At 31.9% G+C, this 13,242-nt stretch overlaps 1 protein-coding gene and 1 long non-coding RNA gene across 2 annotated transcripts; both read right to left on the bottom strand.

Moving 5' to 3' along the window:
* Positions 1-3,265: 3,265 nt before the first annotated feature.
* On the bottom strand, positions 3,266-5,216 carry LOC111701045 (nucleolin 1-like). Its single transcript, XM_023472161.1, has 4 exons — positions 5,210-5,216; positions 4,317-4,684; positions 3,990-4,119; positions 3,266-3,891 (listed from the first exon to the last, which is right to left on the bottom strand). The coding sequence occupies exons 1-4, from the start codon at positions 5,214-5,216 to the stop codon at positions 3,266-3,268; spliced, it is 1,131 nt and encodes a 376-aa protein (XP_023327929.1).
* Positions 5,217-6,377: 1,161 nt separating this feature from the next.
* On the bottom strand, positions 6,378-8,327 carry LOC111701051 (uncharacterized). Its single transcript, XR_002765130.1, has 3 exons — positions 8,220-8,327; positions 7,949-8,046; positions 6,378-7,361 (listed from the first exon to the last, which is right to left on the bottom strand). It is a non-coding gene; the product is annotated as an uncharacterized LOC111701051 (long non-coding RNA).
* Positions 8,328-13,242: the final 4,915 nt, after the last annotated feature.

The raw sequence follows: 13,242 nt of genomic DNA, 5'->3' as shown, positions 1-13,242 counted from the left end.
AATGATGGATATAACAAAATATTATCTCAAAAAATCAACAAAAAATATAATGCGATTATACCTCTCAGTCAGGATTAATTATCATGACTAGATTGGATCAGAATACTTAAACGGACTGAAGACGTAATTTCAAGTGACCTGGCCTCCACTTATAAATAGCATACCTGATTCACAACGATACCCTTTAAACTTTAGTCTCATCATCAGGATTTGTTTAAAGTATTATCAGCCCCCGGGTGGAAGCTCATGAGTAAAAAAGAAAACGACAAAATAAAAAAAAGACTAAAAGGGCATCCTTAAAGTTTATATTTGGATTCTTTGAAAATATTTGGAACTAATTTTCTGACGGTTCATTGATAATATGATGTTCTCACTATATCATAAAAACAACAGGTTTTAAAGCAGATCTAGACTAAACCAGATAAATATATAGGACATCCATAAACTCTTAAAAAGAAAACTAAGGTAATAGTTTAAATTCACTTCTCCAGACTCAGCTAAAATTATATTTTTTAGCAGATTTGTCATAATATTTGATTCGAGATTTAATGGAATTCATTAATAATGCATTTACTTTAAAACATTTGAAATATACCTCCCACATAAACTTTACTTATACCATATATAATAATTGTTATTAACAACTGATTTTTAGTGATGATTTACAAAAGGGTATCATTTCAAAACTACATTTCAGAACAAAAAATTACTTTTGCAATAAAAACAATTTTAAATGAAATTTTTAAAGTTATAAATATGTCGAGTCTTTTAATTTTGCAAACCCTGATCCCCCCCCCCCCCCCTTGCTTTAATCACTTTTATCTAACTTGAATTAAAGTTTTATTACAGTTTGGAAATCATTAACATTTTAATCAATTGTTTTATTTTCAAAAGATAAAGTCAAATCTTCTATATTTTGTCCGTGAGAGTACTGGAAGGTTGATATTTTTTCTAGCTTATTTACTCTTCTTATAAAATTTGCAATAAGTAGTCTGGAACATACAGCCATCAAATAAATTCTTTAAACTCCAATTCCAAGAGGTTTGCTCCAAATTCAACTCTAACTCCAACGGGTTTACTCCAACTCCAACAGATTAACTCCAACTACAACAGTTTTACTCCAACTTCAACAGGTTTACTCCAACTCCTACAGGTTTGCTCCAACTCCAACAGGTTTACTCCAACTCCAAAAGGTTAACTCCAACTCTAACGGGCTTAATCCAACAAGTTTACCTTAACTCTATGAGGTTTAATCCAACTCCAACAGGTTTACTCCAACTCCAACAGGTTTGCGCCTACTCCAACAGGTTTACTCCAACTCCAAAAAGTGTACTCTGACTCCGACATGTTTACTTTAACTCTATCAGGTTAACTCCACTCCAACAGGTTTACTCCAACTCCATCGGGTTTACTCTAACTTCAACAGGTTTACTCCAACTCCAACAGGTTTACTCTAACTTCAAGATATTTATTCCAACTTCAACAGGTTTGCTCTAACTCCAACAGGTTTACTCCAACTCCAACAGGTTTACTCCAAATCCAGCAGGTTTCTCCAACTCCAACAGATTTAATCCAACTCTAACAGGTTAAATCCAACTCCAACAGGTTTACTCCAACTCCGACAGGTTTACTCCAACTACAACAGGTTTACTCCAACTCCAACAGGTTTACTCCAAATCCAACAGGTTTCTCCAACTCCAACAGATTTAATCCAACTCTAACAGGTTAAATCCAACTCCAACAGGTTTACTCCAACTCCGACAGGTTTACTCCAACTCCAACAGGTTTACTCCAACTCCAACAGGTTTACTCCAACTCCAGCAGGTTTACTCCAACTCCGACAGGTTTACTCCAGCTCCAACAGGTTTACTCAAACTCCGACAGGTTTACTCCAACTCCAACAGGTTTATTCCAACTCTAATAGGTTTACTCCAACTCCAACAGGTTAAATCCAACTCCAGCTTTGGATTTATGCTTGGTAAAGTATGCACGCTAGCTGCTTTGAAAGCAGGCATTTTCTTCATGCTCCCTAGATAACTTTCGCTTTCTTTCCCTGCAAATACTATCAGTGCTCGTCTAAACAAGGAATAGAATCGACAAATATTGTTTAGAGAAAAGTTTGTTTTGACCCTTGCACTTTCTCTATTGATCTAATTATATATTCACAAGAGACTTCTACAGTAAACACATGTATACTATAGAAAAACAAGGAAGGAAAAAAACTAAAGAATAAAAACAAATCTAAATATTCCTGAAGAACACAGTAAGAACCAGAAAACTATGGAATACATTTCGTTTATTCTGTCTGTGCGGTTCAGCTACTTCTCGCTATCTGGGCCCAAGACACATTTTTAGAATTAATTCAGTTGAAATTTACAAACTCCTCAGTGGCATTTGAAAATTAAAAGAAAAGAAAACTCCACTGTTTTCTGATTCTCACTGTATCAAAAGAAATATAGTGAGACACTGAAGATTGAAGATTGAAGATAATATTACATTCAAGTTATATTCTAATGAACATTAAACACAACAGTTGTGGGGTGAACACAAACCCATTTAACTTAGCATATTAATTTTCTAGCTACAGGTATACTTTTTTATATCACTATAATTTTGGTATAATTTTGTCTTCCTATTCCGGAATATAATGGGTCTCACTGTATGCCTACATTGTTTGAATAATGCAAATGTGTAAGGTCCAAATTTTAGAATTAATGTCCACAGGATTTAGTAGCTATAGCCACAATTTGTAACTAATTCTTAATTATTCTGAATTAAGTTTCGAATTGAATTTATCTTTAAAGCAGGCAGATACCAGAAACTTTTCAGTAGGGTTATTGCGACTATAGAGGGGTCACTATACATGTTATAAATTGAAAAATAAATACATCTTTATTCAAAACAAGAATTTTTACCCTCAAGTCACTTAATAAAATCATTCAATCTAAGATTTAAATATTTACACCCGAAGATGTTTTCTAGTAAAATTACTTGGTGAAGTGATTTTTTTCTAGTTGTCTTTGATTAGATTCAAAATGTTCACAATTGTCATAGTACAATTGGTCTTTAATTGTTTTTATGACATGTTAGATGATTTATAAAAAAAGTTTAAAGCTGTAAGCCCCCTTAAAGCCCTCTTAAAAAGATTCTTATTAAGTTATGTTCAGTCGTCTTGTCCTTTGTGGGACACCCTGTATGTAGAAGATGTTTGTCAAAAGGATATTTTCTAAGATTTTCTGAATTTTTGAGAATGAGTTTGTAAGTATTATAGATGACAAGGAATAATTGATGAATGGGTCTCATTTATTATAGTTAGAGCAGAGCTGAGCTGGGATACAGGTTTAGTAACATTGGATACAGGTTTAGTATCCTTGGACACAGGTTTAGTATCCTTGGATAAAGATTTAGTATCCTTGGATACAGGTTTAGTATCCTTGGATACAGGTTTAGCAACTTTGGATACGGGTTTAGTATCCTTGGATACAGGTATAGCATCCTTGGATACAGGTTTAGAAACTTTGGATACGGGTTTAGTAACATTGGATACAGGTTTAGTATCCTTGGATACAGGTTTAGTAACATTGGATACAGGTTTAGTATCCTTGGATAAAGATTTAGTATCCTTGGATATAGGTTTAGTTTGCTTGGATACAGGTTTAGCAACTTTGGATACGGGTTTAGTATCCTTGGATGCAGGTATAGCATCCTTGGATATAGGTTTAGCAACTTTGGATACGGGTTTAGTATCTTTGGATACAGGTTTAGTATCCTTGGATACAGGTTTAGTATCCTTGGATACAGGTTTAGTATCCTTGGATACAGGTTTAGTATCCTTGAATACAGGTTTAGTATCCTTGGTTACATGTTTAGTATCCTCGGATAATGATAATCCTTGGATATAGGTTTATCCTTGGGAACAGGCTTAGTATACTTGAATACAGGTTTAGTATCCTTGAATACAGGTTTAGTATCCTTGGATAAAATTTTACTTTCATTGGATACAGGTTTTCTATCCTTGGATACAGGTTTAGTATCCTTGAATACAGGCTTAGTATCCTTAAAAACAGGTTTAGTATCCTTGGATACAGGCTTAGTATCCTTGAAAACAGGTTTAGTATCCTTGAATACAGGTTAATATCCTTGGATACAAATTTACTATCCTTGGAAACAGGTTTGGTATCCTTGGATACAGGTTTCATATCCTTAAATACAGGTTTAGTATTCTTTGATACAGGTTTTGTATCCTTAAATACATGTTCAGTATCCTTGGATACAAGTTTACTATCCTTGGATACAGGTTAAGTATCCTTAAATACAGGTTTAGTATCCTTGAATACAGGTTCCGTTTCCTTGAATACAGGTTTAGTATTCTTTAATATAAGTTTATTATCCTTGGATACAGGTTTGCTATCCTTGGACACAAGTTTACTATCCTTGGATACAGGTTTTCTATCCTTGCATACAGGTTTATTATTCTTGGAAACAGGTTTAGTATCCTTGGATACAGGCTTAGTTTCCTTGGATATAGGTTTAGTATTCTTGGATACAATTTTACTTTCCTTGGATACAGGCTTCGTATCCTTGGATACAGGTTTAGTATTCTTGGATACAAGTTTACTATCCTTGGATTTAGATTTGCTATCCTTGGATACAGGTTTAGTATCCTTGGATACAGGCTTAGATTCTTGGATGCATGTTTAGTATCCTTGGATACAGGTTTAGTATCCTTGTATACAGGTTTAGTATCCTTGGTAACATGTTGGAATAGGTTGTTTTATTAATATCTAAGAGTATGGAGACCAAGCAATCACATGTTTGGTTTTAATTTGAAATAATTTGGTCAGAATTTGGTCCAACTATTTTGGTTTTCGTATTTGATATTTTAGCAAAATAATTTTTGGTAAATATGAAATAAATCTTATCTGTAGTGCATCAATGTATTAATTAATGATATGTTGAATATATTCATGAACAAAAACTTTCTTTAGTTCACTCCCATCTTTATTTAAAATTTATCTACGGCTGAAACTGTTTCATCGAATATGTCCAATCTTGTTTACACTAGCAAAATATTATGCATTAACTAATTATGAGCAACATTATCAATGCACAAATTTAAAATAAAACTTATTAGGTAATTAACGTTTAGTTTTTTTTTCAAAAAGTGTTGATATTGGTATCAAAAGATACATCTTGAGCCGCTAAATACCTACCATTCTTCAGTTTTTTGATATTTCAGAAAATTGGATTATTTAAGACTGAAAAATTAGTTATTTTTATACTCTGAGAAATATCTCTCCAAATTATTGAGGTTTTGATCAGTCCAAATATTTAACATATCTTGATACCCATCTTAATATATTTTGACGAAATCTTGTTGTTGTATATTTTCATTTATAAATGATTTTCACAAAAAGAAATCTGAATGATTTAGGAAATATTACATTTTTTTTTACAATCTTCTGTTAAAATTTTTAAAAGAAAAGTTTAGAACTGATGCAGTGTGAATTTGGACAATAGATGAAAAAGTGCCCCAAAGTTTCACCTCCAACTCAAACGCATTTACGCTTTTTTATGATTAGTAATGTTGATTTTCTAGTTTTGAAGTTAGGTGTAATTCAAGCAACTTTATTTTCTGTTCTTTCATGTATCCAATTATAAACATAATGGTAAAGGTTTAATCAACTCTAGTATCCAGAATACAAAATGTTAAAAAAGATCACGATTCAACAAAACTTAATATTCCCCTAATTCAACTTTTTCTTTATTATAAGGCAATAAAAACTTGGCAGGCCACAAAATAATAAAAACTTATGAATCAGGCAGTGCCTGACAATTATCTTTAAAGAATGGTTTTATTATTGTTTTTAAAACATTGATAATATTTGCTTAAGCTTTGTTAAAGTTCTATAGGACTATAATATATATACATGTCTATATATATAATACATATAAATGTATATTATCGGGAAAACTACTGAATATTGAATATTATATAAAAACTTGGAAACAATATGATATTTTATTCCTCTGTTTTCAAGCAGGTGTCTGCTTACAGGGCAATATATTTCAATTTATCAAACAAATGGTTATAAAAACAAGTAAGAAATTGATTTAGAAAAAAATTGTTATTTAAAAAAATGTTAATTTAATCCCTGAATATTGATAAAACTATGAGGCATAATACTGCAGACTGAGTTCGATATAGATTCTTGAGTTTAGTTTTCAAACCTATCTTTTCCCAGACAGAGGTCTTTTCGCAGTTTTCTCTAACAGTCTCTTACGATCTCTTACTTTTCTCTAACGATCTCTAACAGTCTCTAACGATCTTTAACGGTCTCTACTGATCTCTCACTGTCTCTAATGATCTCTCACGTTCACCAATGATCTCTTACGGTCTCTAACGATCACTCACGGTCTCTAGCGATCTCTCACGGTCTCTAATGATCTCTAACCGTCTCTAACGATCTCTCACTGTCTCTAATGATCTCTCACGTTCACCAATGATCTCTTACGGTCTCTAACGATCTCTCACGGTCTCTAACGATCTCTAACCGTCTCTAACGATCTCTAACCGTATCTAAATGTTCTCTTACAGTCTCTTTTTCATTTTTAGAGATCAAATTTTCTTTAGAAGGACTTTTTATTCACATTTTTATTAGAATTTCCATATGAATTTGATTTTATAAGCTTGAGTCATTTTTTTAGTCTATAGTTAAGCTTTGGTGCTGTTTTAATTTGTTGTTCGTTCATTTGTTTTGTTGTTTGTTTATTTGTTTGGGGTGTTTGGGTGTTTGTTTGTGTGTTTGTTTACTCGAAGTCAAAGGTGAAATTTGTCTGAATGCAAATTCAAGCCGGGAAACAATTAAGGTTTAATTAGATTTAAATTAAGCATTATTATCATATTCTACGCATAATTATAATTAACGATAATGGCTTGTTGTAACTTGTAACAATAATAAGAAAATCAGATAATAATTAAACGACCTTGTAATTTAAAATTATAATATATATCCTCTTTATCAGATTAAAGGGGATTTTTAGTTGATAATGCTTTGATTTTTAATTTTAATATATTTGCTTTTTTATTTTGCATTTGGATCGAAATTTTGGACATTTTAAACAAGAGATTCGTCCGAGAGCAAATTTTTTTGGGGGTAAGATAAACTTTAAAGGTTATTATGTGACTTTTGAAATTCCTTTTAAGTGACTTTTTAATTAAATAAGTCAGCCTGCGTAAAATATCAAAGCTGCTTTCCTTCTCCCATCCACCTCATTTAGGAAATCAGTTAATCTCCCATCTTGTTAGATTCCAAAGACTGCTTGCCTTATGCTTCTGCAGATGCTTTAAGTATTTAACTCTAAAATAGCATAAAAATGAATCATATAATCTCAGCTCTACGGGATACCAGATTTAAGTATTTAAGTATTTAACTCTAAAATAGCATAAAAATGAATCCTATAATCTCAGCTCTACGGGATACCAGATTTAAGTATTTAAGTATTTAACTCTAAAATAGCATAAAAATGAATCCTAAATCTCAGCTCTACGGGATACCAGATTTCCCAGTTGATTTCTCAGCGGGATATTTTCTGGATATTCGACAGTAAATGTAATATATATAAAGTTGTAATTTCTTTTTCCGATCATAACTCGGGAGTCCCTTGACCGAGTTGCTTGGTTCCGAGATTCTAAATTTAGAGGGTCTATACTTTTATAGGGAAACATAGCTAAAATCGTAATTTTAGACCAAGCACGGCCCGGGTTTAAACGGTACGGCGGGAGAAACTAAGAATAACCTGGGCAAAGCTGGGTTCCCAGGCTAGTATTATGTATAGGACCGACAAAACTGTGTACACTCAAATAGATTGTCAAGCACTTCTCATTACACATGTTGTTGAATCACGTCGATAGAACGAATCATAAACTTTAATATCAAACCCTAACCTGTAATCCATCTTGGAGTAACGCGTTTGAATCCTAGGCTTATTCTCAGACTAGAGTATCATTTTCCACTCTGGAATAGTCGCATACACAGATCAAAACTGAAATTTATAACTTATCATATCTTATTCATACAAATATACTAAAACTTATAATAATAAAAAATATCACATTTTTTCTTTGTCTCGAATTTTCGCCCCGGAACTTTCAACAGAAAATACCCCGGCATTTGCGCAATATGGGCGCTAGCTTACAAGGTGACTTATCAACGTACCTAAGTTGGCGTCCGAACGATGGAATACTCAATAAGGGTTTATCTCAAGCTACACATTGCATTTATCTGAAAGAGAAAAAATCCTTCAACAAAACATCAAGGCATTATCGACGACCAGAGGCCCGTCTCGTACCAAATCTTTTGATGAACTGACAAAGGATTCTCTCTCTCCCGGACCCGTATAAACTCATAACCAATAGGAGACTGACAAATCTTTTGGGCCCTGAACTATGCTGCAACGAAATCCAATAACCCTGGAATGACTCAAACTCATTCAACACATGTAGTGGTATATAATCAATTTATCATTAAAAAAAACCAGATAAATATACTAGAAGCGTATAGAGTTATTAAAGGGGTTGTTTAAACCAACTGTCCTGTTCTGTTCTTATAGGCCAACACTGTCAAAAGAAATAATGAAGTTGAGATCTAAAAGCACTGAAAATAATTCGACCTTGATAGAATTGGGGTGAGTACTAAAAATGAAGAATAATAAAGGTGGTAAAGAAAAGAATATGTTGCTAACTAAGGGTTAGACCTTTATTCTGACACATATTACATATGCCTTACCAAATAGATTCTAGTACAATAGATGGCAACGTAAAAGGAATTGAGTCTTTGCCACAAACTCTGCTTTTCTAAACCCTATATCTTTGGATTCCAATGTCGTAGACCTTAACTATTTCAAACTATGAATTCTGTTAGATCAAATAATATAAGTTTGAAATATCAAAGATTTACGACATTGGGTTCCAAAGATATAGGGATTATAAATTCAGAGTTTGTGGCAAAGACTCAATTCCTTTGTACACTCTCAGTACATAGTGATAATTTTAGAAAAAAAGTGCTTATCTTACAGTAAAATAAGGGCATTTTTATGTGTTCTTTATTTTCTGTTCATATTTTTAATTTAATCTAGGAAAACACGTCAACTAATGTGAGCAAATTTCGATTTCATTGTTATATTTGACATTTGTGACGTCGTGTATAAGGAATTGAGTCTTTGCCCCAACTATGATTTTCTAATTCGTATATCTTTGCAACCCTATGCCTTAAATCTTAGATATATCAAACTATGAATTATGATAGATCAAGTAATCTAAGTTTGAAATATCACAGGTTTACAGCATCAGGTTGCAAAGATGTAGGGATTTAAAAATTTGAGTTTGTGAAAAAGACTGAATTCCTTTGTCCATTTCTCTGTAGCCACCTATTGTACTTAATAATCTATTTGTGCTTTACATTTAGAGGATATGTACTCAGCTCTAGGTCATGTTTGGCTGCAATTTGCAGGACTGGGGTTTTAGTGTTTTTATTCCAATATGAGAGAATTGATATCCCATGTATTTTCCTGTAGTTTGAAAATCTTCTGGGATATTATTTCGCATAATTGTCTTAGGACATTATGAGAAATAATGTCCCAGAAGACTGACAAATTCTGGATTTTTTACTATAATTTTGCGGATTGAAAAGTTTTTTTTTCTCGTGTTTTTCGGTTTAAAAAGAAATAAAATTATATAAGCAACTGACTTGTGTATAATTTCGGAAATTATATTTTTGACGGGATTTTTATTTTTGACTTAATTTAGTCTGTTTGAGATTAAAATTCAAGCCTTTAAATCCCGAACGTATGTTAGGGATTTAAAGGCTTGAATTTTACCCTCACACAAACTAAATTAAGTAAAATCCCGGCAAAAATATAATTTCCCGTATTATGACACAAGGCAGTTGTTAATAGATATTATAACATTGCTTAAATAATTTTATTTAAAATAAAAATAGAAATAGAATGATACAAAAAATGACAAAAGGTTAAGTCAGTTATCTTAATTTATTTTTAATTACTTAAAATTTACCAAAGTTGTGGACCAAATGTTAAATTTAATCTGAAAGGAATCGAGTCTTTGCCACAAATTCAAATTGTTAATCCAGCCGTATCTTTCCAACCTGATGATGTTAACCCTTTTCTCAATATTTGGGGGAAAATGAATTAGCTGCACTGGCACTGCAGATGAATTGTACTTAAAGTGGGATAAACTTTAAAATTTTAAACACATTTCATCATCATTTTATAGAAATAAAGGGAACTTTGCTCACAAAAAAATAGAACTACGTATTACGTAACAACGCGGAATTTATGTTACCTAAGTTTGAGTTGCAAAACCAACATTTAGCATGATTCATGTTTCTGCAAGTGATTTTCTAACTTAAAGGAACTGTAGGCGTAATTTTAAATAATCCTCCATTTATAGAGTAGGATATCCACTATAGTTTCAGTAGAAGTAAATATTTACATTTACTGATAGCGCCGATTGTAGGATTCATAACTCTGATTGGATAATGAGATAGATAGAAAGATAGATGTTACCGCCATACTATTTCTATTGGTTCAGAATAGTAACAAACACATGACTGAACCCTGATTGGATCAGACGCTAATGGACCGGCGTACAGGAGTGATATCTTATTCACACCGATACCCTGTAAACCTTTACTTGAGCAACAATGGTGGTATGCAAAATTTATTACTTTCAATTTCGATTTTGCCTGCGGATATCAGATTTATGATAGTGAGAATATTACATTCTGGAAGAAACGGATATATCTTCCTCATTTTTAGTACTCAGATAGAGACTAAAAGGGTACTTTTGTGAATCGAAAATTTCACTCTATAAAATGAGTGTAAATTTGAGATTAAGTTTGAAGATCCTTTAAAGGGAGTGGCCGGAAATTTATGGTTATAGTTAAATTGAGAATGCAGTATTGTGGAAAATATTTTTAGGAATCATTTGAGACAAATAAGACGTTTTTAAGGTCCATATTTGGTCAGCAAGAGCGCTAATTTAATCTTTAAGATCCTCATAGATTGATCATTTTTGAGGAATGATTTGAGAATCAGTTTTAAAAAACAATATTTAATAACGACGACCAAAAATGTTGTAAAAATTCGACAGAAAACTATTAATTTGTTTAGGAACAGGTTGAGAAAATAAAAATTAACTAGTACCATATAAAATAAGAAATCTTATTTAGCTATTGGTTTCTGAAATGTCTTATTGTTCACAAACATTTTCTGTTGATTTCCTGGAATTTTTATTGAAAAGACGACATTAAAAGAATTTGAAGAAATCTGCGAACAAATTTATGAAGAATAAGAAATTCAATATATTGATGAAAAAGAAATAATAAATTCTTACATTGATTTATTGAGAAAATTTCAAATGTAGAGCTGGGCACCTTCCAACCTTTTCTAGCTGTTTTGTTCACGGTTAGTTCCAACCGTTAATAAAGAAAAATTTCAGGTAGCCATTAATTTTAAAGGTAAGACCGGGATATTTGTTTCGTTAACGGGATTTTCCTTCTTTTTTTAAAATTACCGTTAGTTAACGATCTCAATTTTATTAAGGACGTTAATAGAAAGTTTTCAAAAACTGTTAACAATCTATCAAATTATTAGCGGCATTAAAGATAAATTTGTGAACGGTTTAAGAAATCATTCCCTTTTTCAAAAACGGCAAATCCGTTTCGCTATTGATTTAAAAATTAACGGCTTTGCCGTTTGTTTACGGACTATTCCGTTAATTTTCGAAAACCTCAGTTCCATTCCGTTTTTTTTTCAAAAGCTGAAAATCTGTTTCATTATCGATTTAAAAATAATGGTTTTTGCCGTTTGTTTACGGACTCTTCCGTTAATTTTCGAAAACCTCCGTTCCGTTAACGGAACTTTGCCCAGCCCTACCCAAATGGATAATTTTGAACTTCGATTTTGTGCTCAAACTCAGTAAATATACATCATTAAAACTATTATAGTTTTAAATGAATCCTAAAAAAATTCTCCACAATACTACATACTCAGGTCAACTATACCATTCGAATGAATATTCATTGCCGTCACGCCTTAAGCCTGATTATCATTCTTTTTTAAAACATTCTTAAGAAAAAATAAAAATAAAAAAATTTAAAATTATTTTGAAGAAAATAAATGTACAGGATTTAGTATTAGGTAAGCATTATCGACTCTCCAAGTCTGAAACTACCTTTGAAGTAAAGTTCTCTAATTTTATAAAGAAAAAAAAACATCATCGGCCGGTGATAAACTTCAACGAAAAAGTTCTTGGGTAAAACTAGAAAAAAGGATTTTAATTTAAAGAAAATTGCCATGTCAAAAAATATAGAAAAAATGCTTCGTTGATTTCAAACCAAAAATTGTGTTTAAACTCCTAAACCTTGAAAAAGTACTTGTTTCTATTGGCCCTTGCTTTATTCTTAGAATAAAACCAATTTTTAATTTTTATTTTTACAATTTGACGTTTCCTAGAGGTTATAAACTCTCCAGGATACCGCCCCTGTGGTTTTATTGCGAGTTTGCACATAAAAATTAGATCTTTTTGTTTTAATTTTGAAAATAAATTGTTTTACACTGGTGACAAATTACATTGAGGGCTTGAAAACTAGTATATACTACATATATATATATATAGAATAGTTTATACTGCTGTTGAGCTGAGTAACTAAAAAAATAACTTATTTTTCTTAAACTTGTTCACAAAGTTGCACTGCAGTCTAGAGATTATTGCAAAGAAAAAATAAAATTAAACAATGCTAATTTCTTATATACATACAGTTATTTTTTTATAAAGACTTTAAACAAACATTATGTAATGGTCAGAGAGAGCAGTTTGTTTTCTATATATGGATGGGCCTAATCTGAAACCTGGATTCTGAGATCCATGAAGTTATGTCAAATTTTAATTCTATGTAAATTGTTACGGGGGCCGAATTTAATGAATTACAGAGGCGCTGAACCCGCTACCGCCGGTTCAAATTTAAATCACTGATACAAGGTAAAAATTCAGAAATTATTCGAATGAAGTAAATAATAGTATGGGACGATTTTTGTCTTTCTTCTCTCTTTTAAGATGATTTGGTTTATGCAAAACAGATTACAACAGTGACAGGTTAACCCTTTATATTCCGGTGAGTAAATTAGAAAACTGATTGTAACCAAGACTAAAAGGGTACT

This window comes from Eurytemora carolleeae, unplaced genomic scaffold (assembly GCF_000591075.1).
Source record: "Eurytemora carolleeae unplaced genomic scaffold, Eaff_2.0 scaffold443, whole genome shotgun sequence".
In the NCBI taxonomy this organism is placed as follows: Eukaryota; Metazoa; Arthropoda; class Copepoda; order Calanoida; family Temoridae; genus Eurytemora; species Eurytemora carolleeae.
Note: the sequence above shows the minus strand (reverse complement) of the source record. Positions and strands in the feature narration are given on the sequence as shown.

Bases quoted from the DNA above. Each gene is read 5' to 3' on its own strand.
- LOC111701045 (XM_023472161.1), bottom strand. The intron at 4,120-4,316 runs GTATTTAAGGAT...CCTGTATTCAAG, and splicing joins TATTCAAGGATACTAAACCT to GATACTAAACCTGTTTTCAA. The intron at 3,892-3,989 runs GTAAAATTTTAT...CCTATATCCAAG, and splicing joins AAAACCTGTATCCAATGAAA to GATTATCATTATCCGAGGAT.